The sequence below is a fragment of the Gymnoscopelus microlampas genome (genome assembly GCF_963454915.1).
Source record: "Gymnoscopelus microlampas genome assembly, chromosome: 8".
NCBI classification, from domain to species: Eukaryota; Metazoa; Chordata; class Actinopteri; order Myctophiformes; family Myctophidae; genus Gymnoscopelus; species Gymnoscopelus microlampas.
Window position 1 is genome coordinate 24989089 of NC_139945.1, and position 18847 is coordinate 25007935.

At 41.7% G+C, this 18847-nt stretch overlaps 1 protein-coding gene across 1 annotated transcript; it reads right to left on the reverse strand.

Annotated features, from left to right (window-relative positions):
• Window positions 1–380: 380 nt before the first annotated feature.
• On the reverse strand, window positions 381–18590 carry hepacama (hepatic and glial cell adhesion molecule a; the record flags this gene model as incomplete). The annotated part of the gene is made up of 7 exons (XM_084064610.1): window positions 18483–18590; window positions 10314–10661; window positions 6061–6342; window positions 2971–3061; window positions 2531–2598; window positions 1873–1943; window positions 381–806 (listed from the first exon to the last, which is right to left on the reverse strand). The coding sequence occupies exons 1-7, from the start codon at window positions 18586–18588 to the stop codon at window positions 381–383; spliced, it is 1392 nt and encodes a 463-aa protein (XP_083920736.1). The 5' UTR covers window positions 18589–18590.
• Window positions 18591–18847: the final 257 nt, after the last annotated feature.

Sequence of the window (18847 nt, forward strand, 5' to 3'; positions counted from 1 at the left end):
CACTTGGAATTGTAGGCATTACATTTAGTTTGACTCGGTTCCACAGATACAAATCGTGAAAATAGCCGAACTACAAGCTCACAACACCTCGCATTATCGGCTATTTTCACAATGTTTGCCTCTTTCTTATGTAATATTTGACAATTATTAAAAAGGTCTTAAAAGTCATTAAATTGTAACTTTAGCAATGTGCAGATACCCTGTATACACTTACACTATATGTTGGTTTGTTTACTGTTGAGTGAGAAAACAATGTTGCACATTAAGCTAATCATCTGGGGGACCCCTCAAAATAATTTGGGGACCCCCCTGAGGGGTCCCGACCTCCAGTTTTGGAACCACTCTACCAAAAGGCCGATGAGAAACATGAGGTCTGACGATCACTGTGGGACTGGTGAATGACGCGTGTCAATCAGTTCCGGGCCCTCCGCTGACTCCACGGGCAGGTGGTGGTGGCTGGTGGGGATGCCTACGGGGGGCCTGTACTTCCTTATGGGGGTGAAGCCGTGCGGCGAGGACGACCCCCCGGGGGACAGCTGGACTGGGGAGCGGACCACCGGGCGCAGGGGAGGAGCCGGCGGTCGCAGTGGGAGCGGGTGTGCCAGGGGAGAGGGCAGGGGACTGCGGTTGTAGCGGCGCGGGGTGGTCCACACCGGCCTCTCCAGCGTGCCGCCGCCGGAGGAGGAGGAGGAGGGGGGGTGGTGGTGGGGGGGATGGAGAGTGGAGACGGTGTAGGGGGCATGGCTGCTAATTTCTGACTGGCTCGCTGGACTACTGGGCCGGTCTTCAAACCGCTCCAGGGCTTCCTGCAACATGGAGATTGATCGACAGGTTAAAACAGGGGTGGGCAAGATTTATTTCCAGGGGGCCATACTGGCTTCGATAAAGTGAGTGATGGGCCACACATTGTACATTTGAATTGAAACGTGAAACACATGGTGCTGAATTATGTTAAAACTGCATGCATTTGGTAGACAGTACCTTACTACAATAAGGTACTTGTCTTCACATTCACAACAATCATTTTCAGTTTTTTTTTACAGCTGTACTGTAGGCTACCGTATCACTCTGGTGTACTCTGGCCTTACAACAAAAAGATTACTTGCATAAAACAATCCACGTCAATGCCATATGAACTTTTAAATGAGCCTATAAATTTAGACAGTATCTTATCTTGCCTGATATGCACCACTCCATAGGTCACTGATCAAACACATTGCATTATGTTATAAATATGGACTCAAGGTTGACTGTTTCACTGTTACATTATATATATAAAACATTTGAGTACATACGGATGGAGGAATGCAGGTAGGTATAGTACTCAAATGGTAAATATTATTACTATTAATTGGAGTCGAGTTAAATATTTTTTTCTCAAAACCATTCACATATGGCAACCTTTTAGAATGTAAATATATTGGGGGGGGGGGGGGCATTTTGGTTTTCTTTGAGGACTTGGCGGGCCGGATTAAGATGGTCAAAGGTATGTTGGCCATGGTTGGGTTAAAATGTAGTAAGTAGCAAGGGGTTGGCATAACTGTATACTTGGTCACCCCCCCCCCCTCTACACCAGTGGTTCTCAAACTTTTTCATGTCAAGGACCCCCAAACTGATATGCATTTGACCACGGACCCCCATCTGAAAGGATTTTGCCAGGGAGAACAGAAGATTTGTGTTCCAAAAATGTCAAAAATAGCAGATGTACATCTTGCCACAAACATTCCCTAATTGTAACACTGTTTCTTTTTTTTCTTTTCTTTTTTACCTCTAGACAAAGCCTGCATGTGTGTGAAAGAGTGGTAGTAGCACTTTATACAGCAGGCCTAGATAGAAAAATATCACTTTTGCAAAAAATAAAAAGTCACTTACATCTTCATTGAGAACATAGAGAGGCATGGGACTCCTTCGGCCCAGAGTTGTTGGTTTAGGAACAACATCGACTGTGAACATGAATAGATTTGGTTTAGTATTTGTATTGGCTATATTCTGTATATTCTGATAGCCATGCAGGCAAAATCATGGGATCAAATTATCAACTTCGGTGTTAATCATTTCTCAAGATGTGGCAATGGTAAAATTAATGCTCAAGCCAAAAAGGGTTAAGAAATACCATTTAGACTAGAAGTGCTGCTATCCCTTGAGCCTAATTCAAGGGTCTTCAAGGGTTTTCAGACCAAGGACTCTAGCTGAGAGAGAGATGAAGCGGGGACCCCCCACTGCATATCGGATTCATGCTAAATCTGTGATTTCAGACATTTAACAACACTTAAGCCCCCAAAATAACCGATCTACAAGTTCACAACTTACAGGTCGGCTATTTTCGGCTAATGTTCCCCCCAAAATAGGGATGCGAGCGTTCAAGTGGTTGATGTAATTTTTTTAAAAATAAAGTCCCTATCACACAAAGATTTGGCGTCCCCCCTGCAGTATCTCTGAGGACACCCTAGGGGTCCCGGACCCCCTATAGAAGACCCCTGGTCTAATTCATTATGTCACTGAGTGACACAAAGTATAAATGAAGCCTCACTATCATGGCCAGTGTCACTCTGCTCCACGTAGACGGGGGCCCTAGGGGGAACCGGCCGGTTCTTCTTTCTGTAAAAAATATAAACATTCTTATGAAAAAAATGAATACATCACAAACATAGCCTGATAACTTCAGGCACATACTTTATTGTATGGTTTACTCCGTATCTGTAGCTAAAGGGAAAACTACAGTATAATTGTGTGTACAACAAACTTAATTATGTGCATATGTAGCCATGTTGAAAGAGTGAGACAGGGCTTATTAAGATTCTAATCACGTCCTCAAGTCCATGTGCCAAGCTGTAGCAACAGTAGAAAGGGAGGAGAGAGAGAGTGAGAGGGGGGGGAGAGAGAGAGAGAGAGAGAGAGAGAGAGAGAGAGAGAGAGAGAGAGAGAGAGAGAGAGAGAGAGAGAGAGAGAGAGATGGAATAGAGCTCTTACTTGGATGGTTTCCAGCAGGCGCACACAGTCACTAAGGTGATGAGTAGGAATATGCCCCCGGTGGACAGGATGATGTACAGCGAGCTACGTCCTAAAGCAGAGAGAGACAGGGGTGAGTGTGTGTGTGTGTGTGTGTGTGTGTGTGTGTGTGTGTGTGTGTGTGTGTGTGTGTGTGTGTGTGTGTGTGTGTCTGTGTGTGTGTGTGTGTGTGTGTGTGTGTGTGTGTGTGTGTGTGTGTGTGTGTGTGTGTGTGTGGGTGGGTGGGTGGGTGGGTGGGGGGGGGCTATACTGTATTCTTGCTAACACTCGGTCGCTGTGGGAACAGACCCAAACATGAGTCACATGTCTTACTTCTACTGTGCTGTATGAAGAACTCTGTCTCTAAGATACTGAAACCTTGCAATGCTTTTCGCTGCTAATAATTCTAAATGACCCACAGTGGAGAAACACATTTTACATGAAAAGTTTAGATTCTGCGAGGAAAAACATGTGTTGTTGTATTGTGGAGGCCTTTCTTTTACCAGGCCCAGAATTTAAGTTGCAACAGAGCCAGCGTAAACTTTAACTTTCCTGCATTTAGTTAGGTTCACTATGTCCAGATTTCAATGGAGATTTACACGTTTTTGGGCTTAAATATAAAAACAAACAGATGCTTTCCTCAGATGTCAATATGCTGGCCATCTTTGTCAACCTCAAAAGGAGGACGACGTCACTTCTTCCAGAAAGTACCACCCAACAAGAGGTGCAGTTTACCATGTACAATTTATAATGAATTTAGAGTGAATTCCGAGTAAGCCTAAGCATGAACCCTCGCCAACATACAATACGGAAAATTGTTACGTTGTGTGTGCATAGAAACTAGCATGCAGGTAAACATCACATCAGGTCTAGCATCTGTCTAAAAAACATATAAATAACATTATTAACATTTGTGGTCAAGAAAAACAAACACGGAACAGTTTATGAGTCTATAAAAAAGGTCCCTGCTTTTAACTGACCCCTGGGACTACACACGCATGCTTGCACGCACAAATGCATATATTATAGATATTATATTACTGTTTTGCCACAATTCTGATTCAGATTTCTCATTCAGTAGCCAAGTTCATTCATTCATTTCTTAAATGTTGGGGGGGTCCATCCACCATCCCAGAGATGACTCCATGACCGCTGGTCCAAAAGACTTCAGGGTGAAGACCTCTCCCCTACCTCATCCATTTCAATAAACAATTTAATTATAATATTGGTGGTGTGAAGTGGCCGAAAATAAAACCAAGGTCATAGACCATGCTCTACCTGACACTTATCTGCCTGCTTTTATTGCCTGGGGTAGGACACCTTTTCTCAGGTAGACATAGTGTTCAATACCAACTGTCTAACAAATACCTGTAATGAGAAGTTAAATTATGGACTGGAGGTCCAGCAGGTCAGTGGTTCAATTCGTAACACCTTGAGATTGTGCAAAAGATTGTTTATACTTCATAACATGTCTTTCTTTTTAATTTTAACATTTTCTCTACATTTTAGTCATCGCCAATTCTCCCAAAGTATACGGTCCTTGTCACTGCCAAGCCCTTCTTGTTGTGCTTTGGAGGGTGTAGACGAGACAACCACATGTCTCCTTTGGTACACATGGAGGCACCAGCAGCTTGTTTTCAGCTGACACAGTAAGGAGTATCTCATCCACACACTATTCCCAGTTCCGCTGCCTACTGAACAGCAGTGACGGAAAAAGTAATTTTTTTTTTAACTTAAGTAAAAGTATCAATACTGCAATATAGAAATACTCTGTTACAAGTAAAAGTCCGGAATAAAAAATGTACTTGAGTAAAAGTACAAAAGTATTAGTATAAAAATGTACTTAAAGTACCAAAAGTAGAAAGTACTCATTATGCAGAATGTCCCATTTCAAATGTATAACAATCTTGATGCGACGCATTGTGAGCTTGTAGATGGGCTTTTTTCAAATGGCTGAAATGTTTATAGGGCTGAAGTGGTTAATGCATGTTTGTTATAATAATCAAAATCTACAAAGTAACTAGTAACTAAAGTTTTCAAATAATTGTAGTGGAGTAAAAGTATAAAATGTGTTTCTGAGATGTAGTGGAGTAGAAGTAAAAGTACAGGAAATTGGAAATACTCCAGTAAAGTAAAAAATACCAAAACATTAACTTAAGTACAGAAATTGAGTACATCTTGAGTACTTGAGTACTTAGTTACTTTACACCACTGCTGAACAGGCACCTCAACTGAACTAACCTAAGCTGTAGGAGTTGGATACTGAGAACGTCCTCCCCTGCTGGCTTCCCACCCGCACACACAATTGTGCTTTGTTGGTAGAGCGCCCGGCCATGGAGGAATCTTACGCCAGTCTCCACGGTGCCACTGGTGGGCAGGTACTGTGGTACGTTATCCCTGCACCACCCGGAAGCCCCTTCCTGTAGGACTTTTTGCACATTTTCCTCTGGGGTTATTTGGGATTTTCATTTGTTGTAAACTTTTACTTACTTTACTTTATTTGTTTATTTTGACACGACAGAGCATATTATTAATGAACAGTACTGTACATAATAATGTGAGCCTGGCATGGCCAGACTAATATCACTGCGTAGATATTAGTCTGGAATCTCTGTGTGGAACCTACATTTCCAAGGGACAAATTAAAGAAATGCCTCTGGTGATAAATAGACTCCATATTTGCATTCTGGGCCAATTTGAATTAAACTATCATTTTGCTAGGGGACGCCTTGGAACCCCCTCAAGGACATCTGGCCCTGGGGGTTCCCATTGAAGAACTATGGTTGTAAACAACATTGTTGGAGAAACAGGCAAACTTTAATCTCTCTCTCTATATATATATATATATAGGTATATCTGATATTAACAATGCCATCTGCAGACACTAACTTGAGTGATACTGTACTACTGCAGTGGTTCCCAAACCAATGTGAAGGACCCCCAAATTAATTAAACGTATTTGGCCGCGGACCCCCATCAGAAAATAATTTGTGACTAAATGTTTTGAAAATACAAAACACCCTTTGACAACCACTGTACTACTGTAGTAGTAACATTACAGCGCCACCTAACTGTAGACGGTGAGATGGACGGGCGTGCTCTTCATGCTGCTGATGGGGTTGTCCACGGTGCAGGCGTACACGTCGTCGTCTGACATCAGGACGCGCGCGATGGTCAGGACCTTCTGGTCATGTGACAGCAGCAGGCGGGAGTCATTGGCCAGCACCTTGCCCCCCTTCAGCCAGGCGTACACAGGCTTGGTGCCGTTGCTATGGAAACAGTGTATATAGAAGTACTCGCTGTACTCCAGGACGGAGGACGCCATCATCTGTACGTACGGCTTGGACACGGGAACTGTGGACGACAAGGGATGAGAGAGTCTCCGTCACCTTCAGTCTGTCAGTGGCGGGTAGTAGCTAAGTAGCCCACATATCGTTTTTTCGTATATTAACGCCCTACTTGATCGTATCACAGCATCACACAAAAGCATCAAAAGTAGCAGATCCACAAGTTCAAAACGTGACGTGAAGCGTTGCACTTTAAGCTTGTCAATCTGATACCTTTGCTATTTTTTTATTTGGATACCGAAAAGTAAGTAGTCTTGGTAAGTAGTAACTTACAAAAAAAATGACTTACCAAAGTACGTAGTTTTGAACAAACTGTATATGAGGTTTCCACTCGACAGAGACAATATACTCAAATACTGTATTTGAGTACAATTTTGAGGTATTTTTTCTTTACTTGAGTGTTTCAATTACTTGACACTTGATAATTCTACTCAACTAGATTTGACAGCTTTAGTTACTGCAGTTACAAATTGCAGTTACAAATTATGAATAAAAAAGTGGTTAGAATGATCAATAATTAATAAAACAAGAATCCTAAAATGAACAGAAAACTTGATGAATTGGAGAAAATAGGGTCCCCCGGATTAGCAATGGCAAAACTACAGCATATCAAAAAATCTGTTTATAAACCTCAACACAGAATATAATCAAAGGGTCTTGTATCCAGTATGTTACCTCATTACTACCAAAATGCTGTGTTGTCGCATGCAGAAACGTTACTATTTTGAACAGTTCCGGTGTAAACAGTCTCATGCACGAACGACACACACGCCTGGACGAGACCTTTAGGTGTGAACTGAGCAGTGAGTGTTGAACCCCACTCACACTCCGAGGTGTGTTCCTCGTTAGTGCACCAAACTGCTTCTTCAATTCATCAAGTATTCTCATTCCTTTTTGGATTCTTCATTCACCGTGAAGGAATGTGACATAAAACAAAAAATCTCCATGAATTCAAGCCTTCACGGGGTGAGTAATTGATACAAATATGTCCACACTAATGTTCAGCAGCATGATTATTCAGGTTGCTCATCTGAGCAGTGTGTAAGATGTTTCATACCCTATCCTCCTAACTCGGTCAGTCCACGTCTAGATGGCCAGGCCGGTCTTTAGGCTTTCAATTATATTGGTGAAAGAATGCACATGAGGCCTATATTTCTGCGTGATTGTGCAAACCTGACCACCAGCCCAGGCACAGAGGGCCAGGTCACATGTTAAGTTGTCTTCATACTGACTTTTATATTGTTGGGTGGGAGCTCAATAACAGACCGCTGGCTAATCAAAGAGCACCTGCTCATATCAACCTGCGCTGCTTGATTTTATGCTGTATCCAACATGACAGCCATTTACAAACACATCATGTCATTTACAACTAATAGCTGAGAGGCAATTCAGCCCAAATCATCAAGATCGTGCACTTGGTGACAAGTTTCTGATTTTTGGCACGGTGTTAGGTATGGGCATAAGGCTTTCAAAAACCACCGCAAGCAAGTTGGGATCGCCCCCTAGTGGTCTGCTTGCAATGATTCCAATATAGGATTGATCAGTATATGATTGAAAATCCAAATAATTTATAGCATTTTTTTTTCAATGGATTCTGTTACTATTGGGCATGCTAAAAAGCATACTGAAAATCTAGGACAATCTGAGTTGTGGAAAGGCATTGTTTTTTTGATGGCGTCCGCGATGGCTGCCGGGAGCTCAAAAGCTGGGAGTGAATATGTAGCAAATCATACAAATTGTGCATTGGTGACAAGCTTTAGATTTTTGGCATGGTGTTAGGTATGGGCATTAGGTTTTCAGAAACCATTACAAACAAGTTGGGCTGGCTCCCTAGTGGCCTGTTTGCAAACACTTTAATATGGTGCTTGCTGGAAAGGACAAATGTCTCAAGCGGGGTGGGACTGCAGGGTGTCGAACGCGAGTCTCAGCCAAGATACCTCTGCCAAAGGGAGCCCAATGGCAGAAGTTCCTCAAAGATAGTCAAAATAAAGACCAGCTCTTTCAATTCATCAGTCAGGAACTTCAGGAGAAAACCGTTCATTTGGAGTACCACCTCTTCACAACAAAGGCAGACCTTGTTCTCAGCAACAAGCCTAGTGACCTCGCAGCCGTGTCACCATTTCAGCAAGAAGAAGCAGACACACGGATGATGCTCCATTTGCGTCATGCTGCCGAGCAAGGTCACACCAAGGCCTACCTCAGGACAGTGGATAGTGATGTGGTGGTGCTGGCCATCAACCTGTTCCAGGAGCTATGGCCTCTCAGAGCTGTGGATCGGCTTTGGATCAGGAAAGGCATATAAATATATTCCAATCCACCACATCTTTCAAAAGCTGGGATCTCAAAAATGCCAAGCACTGCCCCTTTTCCACGCGTTCACAGGGTGTGACGTTGTGTCAGCAATGTTTGGAATTGGCAAAAAAGTGCACATGCAACGCCTTGAACACTGGACTGTACACATGTACAGTAAGAATTGCAGTGCAGTCTCGGTGAATGGAGCAAGGAAACTCCTGTTCACCCATAGCCTCAAATCCCTGGATTCGATCCCCCCAACCCAGCACGCTTTATTCCAGCATGGGAAACGTGCCCTGCACTCTGGAGCTTTTGTCTGGAAGCTGTCCCTCTCCAAAACTCCCAAGATCCCAGACCCCAGTGAATGGGGTTGGGAATGGAATGCCAGAAGTAAAGTGTGGGTGCCGTATTGGACAGATCTGGAAGATGTCAGCAAGGCATGCTCACTGATCCGCCACTGTGGCTGTGTGGTTGCCTGTAAGGGCAACTGTAAGTGCCACCGAGCTGGACTTCGCTGTACCACATTGTGCAAGTGCAATGGGTATAATGATGAGTAAAATATTTGAATAAATATTCTTTTCATGCTATTTAGCATGCCCAATACTAACAGAATCCATTGAACACAATTTCTATCAATTATTTGGGGTTTCAACCAATACAACTGACCAATCCAATATTGGAATCATTGCAAGCAGACCACTAGGGGGCGATCCCAACTTGCTTGCGATGGTTTTTGAAAACCTTATGCCCATACCTAACACCATGCCAAAAACCTAAAGCTTATCAGAAAGTGCACAATTTATATGATTTTTTACATATTCCCTCCAGCTTATAGCCATTTTAAGCTCCCGGCAGCCATCGTGGACGCCATCTTGAAAATAATGCCTTTCCACAACTCAAATGTTCATAGATTTTTAGTATGCTTTTTAGCATGCCCAAACAATAGTAACAGAATCCATAGAAAAATATTTTCTTTCAATTATTTGAATTTTCAATCATATACTGACCAATCTAATCTTGGAATCATTGCAAGCAGACCACTAGGGGGCGATCCCAACTTGCTTGCGGTGGTTTTTGAAAACCTTATGCCCATACCTGACACCGTGCCAAAAATCTAAAACTTGTCACCAAGTGCACGATTTTTCTGAATTCCCTCCGGGCTATAAACGTTGCTCTCAAGAATGTTTTTGAAAACATTTGAAGCGAGAAATAGACAATGCAGTAACCAAAAAAGCGCAACACTTATGGAATATACTTTCATTGCCGTAAGCAAGGAAATACTTCGTTTTTTTGGTACTTTTGGATCAATTTCTTAATTTGTTTATGAAGTAGCCATGTAATAAGCGGGATAATTGTCAGCGCGCTGGTCTTTGTTTAAAAATAACCCCCTTCAGGATGATTAAACACCTTGGCTATTGCCTCGTTGTTTAATCATCCGGTCGGGGGTTATTTTTATACAACGACCAGCGCGCTGACAATCATCCGTTGCTTAATTAATGTTACCCAGCTACTTCCTCTGTACTTGTTCTCTACCATTACCTGTATCACGGTTTCATCCTTACTGCAGTGCTGCCATATGACAACTGCATGAATGAATCTGTCTGTCTGTCTGTCTGTCTGTCTGTCTGTCTGTCTGTCTGTCTGTCTGAACCAACTCTTGCTCTACCAGACCCCTCGTAGCCATACCATCGACAGAGAGTTCGACGTAGTGCTCTCCGGTGAAGGAGTCGTCGGTGATGGAGATCTCCACCTCGTACGAGCCCTCGTCGGACAGCTGCAGGTTGTGGAGCAGCAGGGATCCGTTCTCGAACACCAGGATGCGGTTGCGGTACTCGGGCCTCAGGTTGCCGATGATGCTGGTCCCGATGGACTGGACCACGGTGATGGGCTTCTCTCTGTCTCTCTTCAGCTGCCATTTGATGACGGGCTGGTCGGCACTGCGGCTGGAGTAGGTGACGGACAGGAGGGCCTCCCTGCCCACCGTGCCCTTCACCGCCTGGGTCGGGCTCGTCACGTTCACCCCCGACACGGCGCCTGTGGAGGGCAGCATCGAGACACACCTCAGACTGTGTTATAGTTGCAGTGTACAGTAGCCTACTACTTCTTAACATGGGGACACCTAGGGCAGTCGTTTTCAAACTTTGTCAAGGACCCCCAAATTGATATGTGTTTGGCCGCGGACCCCTATCTGAAAATATTTTTGTGCCAGGGACCTCCAGAAGCAAAGATTTGAGTAAAACATTTTTCACTTTAAGAAATATATATTAAAAAAATTGGCACACATTTTCAGATTTTTCAAAAATAGCAGATCTACAAGAGCTTGTACATCTGCTATTTTTGAATAGCCAAACTAAAGTATAAAATATGGTTAAAGTGGTTAAAATGATTGTGACGCTATATTAACTAATTTTGGTGGGGACCTCATGTACCTCCCCAATGACCGGGGGTACCCGGACCCCACTTTGAGAAACAATGCTTAGGTCTGTAACTCAGAGAGTGTTGGGTCCATGACCTAATGCATATCAAACTGGGGGTCCTTGAAATGAAAAGGGTTGAGAACCTCTGCTTTACATGCAGTGAGGAGGAGATTCTATGAGGACATACAGTCCACTGTTAAGTCCTGAGTATCAGTTCAACTCTGTAACCAGGGGATCCATTTGGTTATTAGTGTCTTACCGTGTAGAGCTAATGCTCACAGATCTTTCACCTTTTATGATCGTACGACTCTCACTTCTGCTACAGCTGAGAACCCCAGGCCCATTTTCACACTTTCATCACACTTTCATCTGTGTTTGATTGAACTGCAGACTCACTCCCCTACTGAAAACTCACCTCTTCAGACTCTACCCCCTCCCCTACCACTCCATTCCTTTTATCACTACTTGTTACATATTTTGATAGATGTTAATAGGCTACCATGCAGATCTACAATGTTGCTTAATTGTTCACTTTTTTTGTTACTTAGATGTGTTTTGTTTGACCAGAAATGTTAAGAATGCTATTTAGACAGCAGGTATTGACAGATGCTAGGTGTTATGTTTGCCTGGTATCCTATAGTTTTGTGCACTTAGTTTCTTGCACTAAATTGTTCTCTTTGCTATACTTATGTGAGCATTATTTACCTGGTAGTTTGTTTACTTCGCTCTGAACAAATGGATGCAATGTAGCCTAATTGTCGTATGATGTAGTGTAGCCTACACCACTGTCTCCCAAACAGTGAGTCAGGACCCATGTTTAGGTCACAGACTATTGATTTATGTTTGTCTAATGAAGCTCATATATCTCCTTACAGAGTTATGGGGGAAACATTGTATCCTTTCTACTTCAGCTCTGCCTTGACAACCACATGCAATAAATCTGTTCCCTTCCCAACACACGGTAGGTAGGTCCATATAAAGCAGTGATGGAAGAAGTACTCAAATTATTTGACTTAAGTAAAAGTATCAATACCTTATTGTAGAGATAGTCTGGTACACTGGTACAAGTACAAGTTCGGTATTCAAAATCTATCTACTTACAAAAGTATTGGCATCAAAATGTACCAAAAGTAAAAGTATGCTCATTATGGAGAAATGAGTGTACTCATTTCAGAAATGTTCAAATGTATAATACTAGAGGGTCGGGCCGATACGCGGCCCTCCCGTCTAGTAGCCTGGCCCGCACACGGAGACAGAGACAGAAGAGCGTATAGACGTTCCTTGCAACACCGGTGCTTGTTTCTCGCACATGATTTGGCAACGCGCAAAACGAAACATAACTGCAGCATGCAAACCGAAAGCGAAACCTAACTGCAACACGCAAACCAAAAGCGAAACCTAACATGCAAGTGACAAACACAAAACAAACATGAAACCTACCAGACAAACGGACAAACACGCAAACACGCACACATCCAGTTTGCCAATTGTATATATAGATGTATTTCATTTAGACACTTCAGCTCAGAAATAACCAGACCATTAATTATCCATTTACCATTTATTAACCATTTACCATATTGCAATGATATTGCATTCAAGTTTGGCGGTGTGACTCTGCTCTTGTGATATTAAAGATTCCCTGTGCAAAAATGTCACAGATCTTCAATCACAAAACCCCCAGAGCATAGCATAAATACAGTTTTACATAAACATTGAACCTTCAATGCCTAATTAAACTACCACGTATCATAGTACAATCCATAGAACCACAGTACAAACACAGAATCATAGTACAATCCATAGAACCACAGTACAATACACAGAATCATAGTATAATCCAGAGAACCACAGTACAAAACACAGAATAAACCTATAACAATATGAACTAAATGCCACAGGGAGGAGGCCGGGGAGGTGGAGGGTATTTGAAAACCTACAGCTGTACAACCTGCAATGACAGCTAAGCATGTAGAATGAACAGAGAGCAGAAGCTGCTTAAATGGCCCGCCAGTGTTGCACTGTGGGTATGAGGGCGTGAGTGAGTTGGCTTGAAGCGAATGAGAAAGACAAAGGTTGAACGTACTGACTTAAAGGAGTACGACTGTATAAGCGAATGGGGAGGGGTCCGGGGAGTGTGAATGAAGAATATAAACATTCTGCCTTCCGTGTCTACATGAACTATCGTTACACTGAATGTATACAATTATTTTGAAAATAAAAAGTAACTAGTAATTAAAGTTTTCAAATAATTATAGTGGAGTAAAAGAACAATATTTGCCTTTGAGATGTAGTGGAGTAGAAGTATTGCAAATTGGATGTATTCCAGCAAAGTAAAAATACCTCAAAATTGTACCTAAGTATAGTACTTGAGTAAATGTACTTAGTTACTTTCCACCACTAATATAAAGCCTGATTTATGCTTGGTTTGCGTATCACACAACACATCGCAGCACGAGGCGTTATGAGTTTGTAAATCGGCTAATTTCAGTGTGAGACACCGGCACTTAACCACTTAACCCCGGCCCATTTGGTTGACCGGAGTTCCTCAGGGCTCTATACTAGTATCTTTCCTCTTTTCTGTTATTGTGGGGAAGGCTTTCTCTGAAAACAGCAGATTGACAAGCTCACAATGCGTCACGTTGTGACGCATAGTAATAGTATAAATCAGGTGTTAGTCACTGTTGCTGCCAGGCCCTTGGTGAGCATTATACATTTAGTACAGTTGGGCAGCGGTGGAAAGTACAGTAACTAAAGTTACCTTTAAACAGTAGTGTACTTAAGTGAAATGTTGAGGTATTTTTTTTACTTGGGTATTTACAATTGTTATACTTATATACTTCTCCCCTATCTTGGAGGCATATATTGTATTTTCTACAGTAAAATTATTTGACAGCTTTAGTTAATGGTTACTATATAGATTTAGATTATTAATGAATGCGAAACATACATCATATGTGATATGAAGCATTGTGTTCAGCACAGGAGTCAGATATGCCTCAGCTGTAATCAGCTGTCAGTCTGCTGATTGCTTTCAATCAGCCACACTTTTCTACACACCAGTCACACCTCTTTCCCTCAACAAGGCGGTCTGTTTAAATACGGCTCCCTCCTACACTGGATCTCTGCTGTTCGATTGCTGCCACACACTCCTACTGCTGCTGGCAAAGCTTGCCTCCACCACCCCAGCCTCCACCTTATCGTTCAGTCTTGCAAACGTTTAAACTGAATGTTAAACTGAAATTGGCTGAATTTCAATATTTGCATGGCTCCAAACTGACTTCAATGTCTTATGCCTTTAATGTTAAACTGCATTCAAGTTTGCATGACTCAAGTTGATCTGATTAAATGTCTTGCTATGGGCCAGCTCTTCCTACCTGTGGGGGCCCTGGGGGGTATTTTGCTTAGCATGCTGCTTAGCAAAAGATAGGGAACATCTTAAGAGCGGAGCCCTTAACACCAAGTTTAACTGTATTCCATTTGCTGCAGTAAATGGTTAAATCTACTTATGACGTGAGTGTTTCTCACTGACACATTATTACAGGTGTGGCGTGAGCCTATTTGATATATATTATGTTAAGAGTGTATGGCAGATGCGTGCATAGAAGGCACAGCTGTCAAGACACATGTCAATCAATCAGAGTGAATAAACGCACAGTGGATGCACAGTCAAAGCGCCTCCTGAGTCGGTCATTATAATTCATATAAATAAGGTTATTCACTTCACAATAGGATTGTACCGAGCACTGCATAAAGAACTAATGAGGAGAGAAGAGAGAGAGAGAGAGAGAGAGAGAGAGAGAGAGAGAGAGAGAGAGAGAGAGAGAGAGAGAGAGAGAGAGAGAGAGAGAGAGAGAGAGAGAGAGAGAGATTGATTGATTCAGCACTACTGTTCTCTAAATTGTGGCAGTAGCAGTCATGGCATCGCCTCATTGCCGTGGTAACCATTTGGTCCGCCTGACAGGGGTTGCCGGGACGATAAGACAAAGGGCAGGATTGTTTGGAACTAGTTTCCTCCCATGAAAGGAGAAAGGGAGAGAGAAAGAGAGAGAGAGAGCACACATACAGGAGGGAGTGAGGGAGAGAGAGAGAGAGAGAGAGAGAGAGAGAGAGAGAGAGAGAGAGAGAGAGAGAGAGAGAGCAGTTGTGCAAAAAGTACTCACATTTTTCACTTAAATAAAAGTATCAATACTACAATGTAGAAATACTCTGTTACAAGTAAAAGTCCGGAATTCAACATCTACCTTAGTAAAAGTATTAAAGTATTGGCATCAAAATGTATGTAAAATACCAAAAGTAAAAGTACTTGTGCAGAATGTCCCATTTCACAAGTTAAAAATATATATTTTGAAAATAGTAGATCTTCAAGCTCACAATGCGTTGCATCGCAATGCATTGTGAGCTTGTAGATCTGCTATTTTCAAACGGTCGAAATGTATAGTGCTGAAGTGGTTAGTAGTTACTGTATGTTTTGTGATGATAATCAAAAGCACTTGAGTAAATGTACTTCTTTACTTTACACCACTGAGAGAGAGAGAGAGAGAGAGAGAGGGAGGGATGGGGGGTGAAAGAGAGAGAGAGAGAGTCTTTGTCATTGGCAGAGCAGCAGTGACACACAGGGTGCAGTGATTGTGACATGGAGGGTGCAGCAGAGTAAACTGGACGGTTGGTACGGCTCATGATGGGATTACACACTGACCCTCACATCTATCAGCCAAAATTACACAAATAACACAAAATGTAAAAAAGGCAAAAAACTCTGCAGAAAACATCAACTCAAATAGAGTTCATAATTTATTGTATATAGTATATACAAGTTTTTTTTTTAAATGAATGCCCTACTTGATCGTACTACAGCGTCACACAAAAGAAGCAAAAGTAGCAGATCTACAAGCTCGAAATATTTTGCTTATAGATCTGCTACTTTTGCTATATTTGTCCTGAAAAGTAACAGTTTTGGACATGATGTTTCCACCCGACAGAGACAATATAGTATACACACACAAACAACATATTCTCATACAACAGTTGATAGCTTCATACTGTATTAGTTTATGAAACATTATGCAAAAATGTCTTCCATAATCCTATGGAAATAACCATAATGAGCTCCATTTGGCCTGTTTCAGCCCTGATTATGATAATACTCAACCATCATGCTCCCCCTTACAGTACAGTAATAATGCTCTTCCAGTACAGTAAATGTCCACAATAGCGGAGGCCATGCAGCCCGGGCTCCTTTGAGCTCAGGAAGTTACAAGCTGGAATGTGAATAGAGCAGCTACTGTGAACGAGACTAGACCATCCTACTGTCTGCCCAGGGTAGAGTAAGGACAAAAACAACCCTAAGTCTATGTAAGGACAAAAACAATCCCACGACTAATGTAATACAAGGAAAAAAAGAATCCTACGATTAATACAGAGGCATTATTTCAGAAGGAAATATTGGCAAAACAAAAGTGGATACAGGATAGGGACATCTGGGCACATCAATGTAAAATTTTCTATTTTGTCCAAAGTGATAGAAAACAAAACATTTGAAAAATGGTCTAAAGTATAATGTGAAGTATACATGATGTGAACATGCACGGTACATCATTATCAAACTTGATTTTATCCTTGAACCTCTTGTTTATGCCCCAAAATGACTGGATATACCGGTTTTGTAGCAATTTGTAGCAATTGTAGAAATATTAGACCTTAATTGCAGAATGTTTAAGCATGTTCTACTCATGTATACTTTACTTTACTTAAAAACGTTTTCCAAATATATATATATTTTTACATTTTGGAAGAAAATGCCAATTATCCTATCCTGTTTCCAAAACAAGTTACCACTTAATCCTTTTTGAAAAGTAATGAAAATGTTGGATCCACAAGCTCGCTTGTGTTGTGAGCTTGTAGTTAAATGTTTGTTCACCTATAACGACATGACCAAAAGCAGGCACACCAGGTTAAAGGGGTAGGGCTAATTAGTAAGTATGGGTGCAGACTTTTGGTGCAGCTTTTAGCAGATTGTCAAGCTCACAACGCGTCGCAGCATGATGATTGATCGACAATTTCAGCGAAAGTTTAAAAATGAACAATTTAAGCATTTAGCAGACGCTCTTAATCCAGAACATCAAATGCAGAGAAATAGTACTCTAGGATCATAGGCTAAACAAAGAACCTACCATCAGTCTAAACTGTATAAAATCAAAAAATAATAGTAAATAAGTAAGTAAATAATCTGTACATTGAAACTATACAAACTATAGGATGTCAGGTCTACAAGTGAACCTGGCATCTGTCTACATAACATGCTATCTGAATTACATTTCAACCTTTGCATAAGCCTACAAGGTCGTCAAGGCTAGAGCAAGTGCTAAGGCAAGTGTTATGGGCTTTCCCCCACAATAACAGAAAACTGAAAATACACTAGCATGAAGCCCTGAGGGACGCTGAGGGACCATATATTGTGTTTAAGTGGTTAAATATGAACACTAGGGGGTGGAATCCCATGGGACCCCTAAAGACGCCCCTGGACTAATACAATATAATGTAAGGACACAAAACAACCCTGTGACCAACATGAGCTACAGATGGCTTAAAGCAAACCAAACGTTGTATTGTTTTGCATTGATAGCTGTTAGACCACCAATTTAAACCACAGAGGAAAATTAGCTCTTAAACTATAACTTTGTTACATTTACTGTACATCGATGTGAAGAATGAAATGTTGATTGACGTGCATTGTCCCTGGTGAATAAATACATAAATAATAACACAATATAATGTAATAGACAAAAACAAACATACGACCACTTGATATTGATATTTTACCAGAACGTTTGTTTAAAGTTACACCGTATCATAAACATAACTGTGACTAGATAGGCTATTCATAAACTTTCAATTAGTAGATTTTAGAAAATTAAAAACTCTTCAACTTTTTTCTTGAATCCCAGTGGTGGAAAAAGTACTCAAATGTTTTACTTAAGTAAAAGTATTCATCAATACTGCAATGTAGAAGTACTCTGTTACAGGTAAAAGTCCGGAATTCAAAATTTACTTGAGTAAAAGTACAAAAGTATTGGTATCAAAATGTTCTTAAAGTACCAAAAGTAAAAGTACTAAAATGTTTGAAAATAGCAGAGCTTTAGCAACGCGTTGTGAGCTTGTAGATCTGCTATTTTCAAATAGCCTACTGTAGGTATAAAATTGAGCTAAAGTGGTTAATGTATGTTTTATACTATAATCATTTATATCTGCAAAGTAACTAGTAACTAAAGTTTTCAAATAATTGCAAATGGACTAAAAGTACAATATCTGCCTTTGAGATTTAGTGAAGTAGAAGTAAAAGTAAAAGTAAAAGTACCTCAAAAGTGTACTCAAGTGCAGTACTTGAGTAAATGTCCTTAGTTACTTTACACCACTGCATTTCACAGTTTGCTCTCACCTGTGATGCAGAAGAGTAGAGTCAGGACGAGGCCAAGGACCTTGGGCAGCGTAGGAATGCGTGTCACGGTGACTGTGGAGGAGGAGGAGGTCCTCTCTGCCTTCATTTTGAATCTCTCTTCCACCCAGCGAACATGGTTCATCCAGTCAGCCTCCCACCACCACACCACACAGCTCTGTGTCTGAGCGCTGCTGAAACACTCTCACTGGCCTTCCCCCGGCCCCACTGAGCCCCGCTCTCTCTCCTCATTGCACCCTAGTCACTCACAGTCAACAACAGCCAACTCTGTGTGTGTGTGTGTGTGTGTGTGTGTGTGTGTGTGTGTGTGTGTGTGTGTGTGTGTGTGTGTGCGTGTGCGTGTGCGT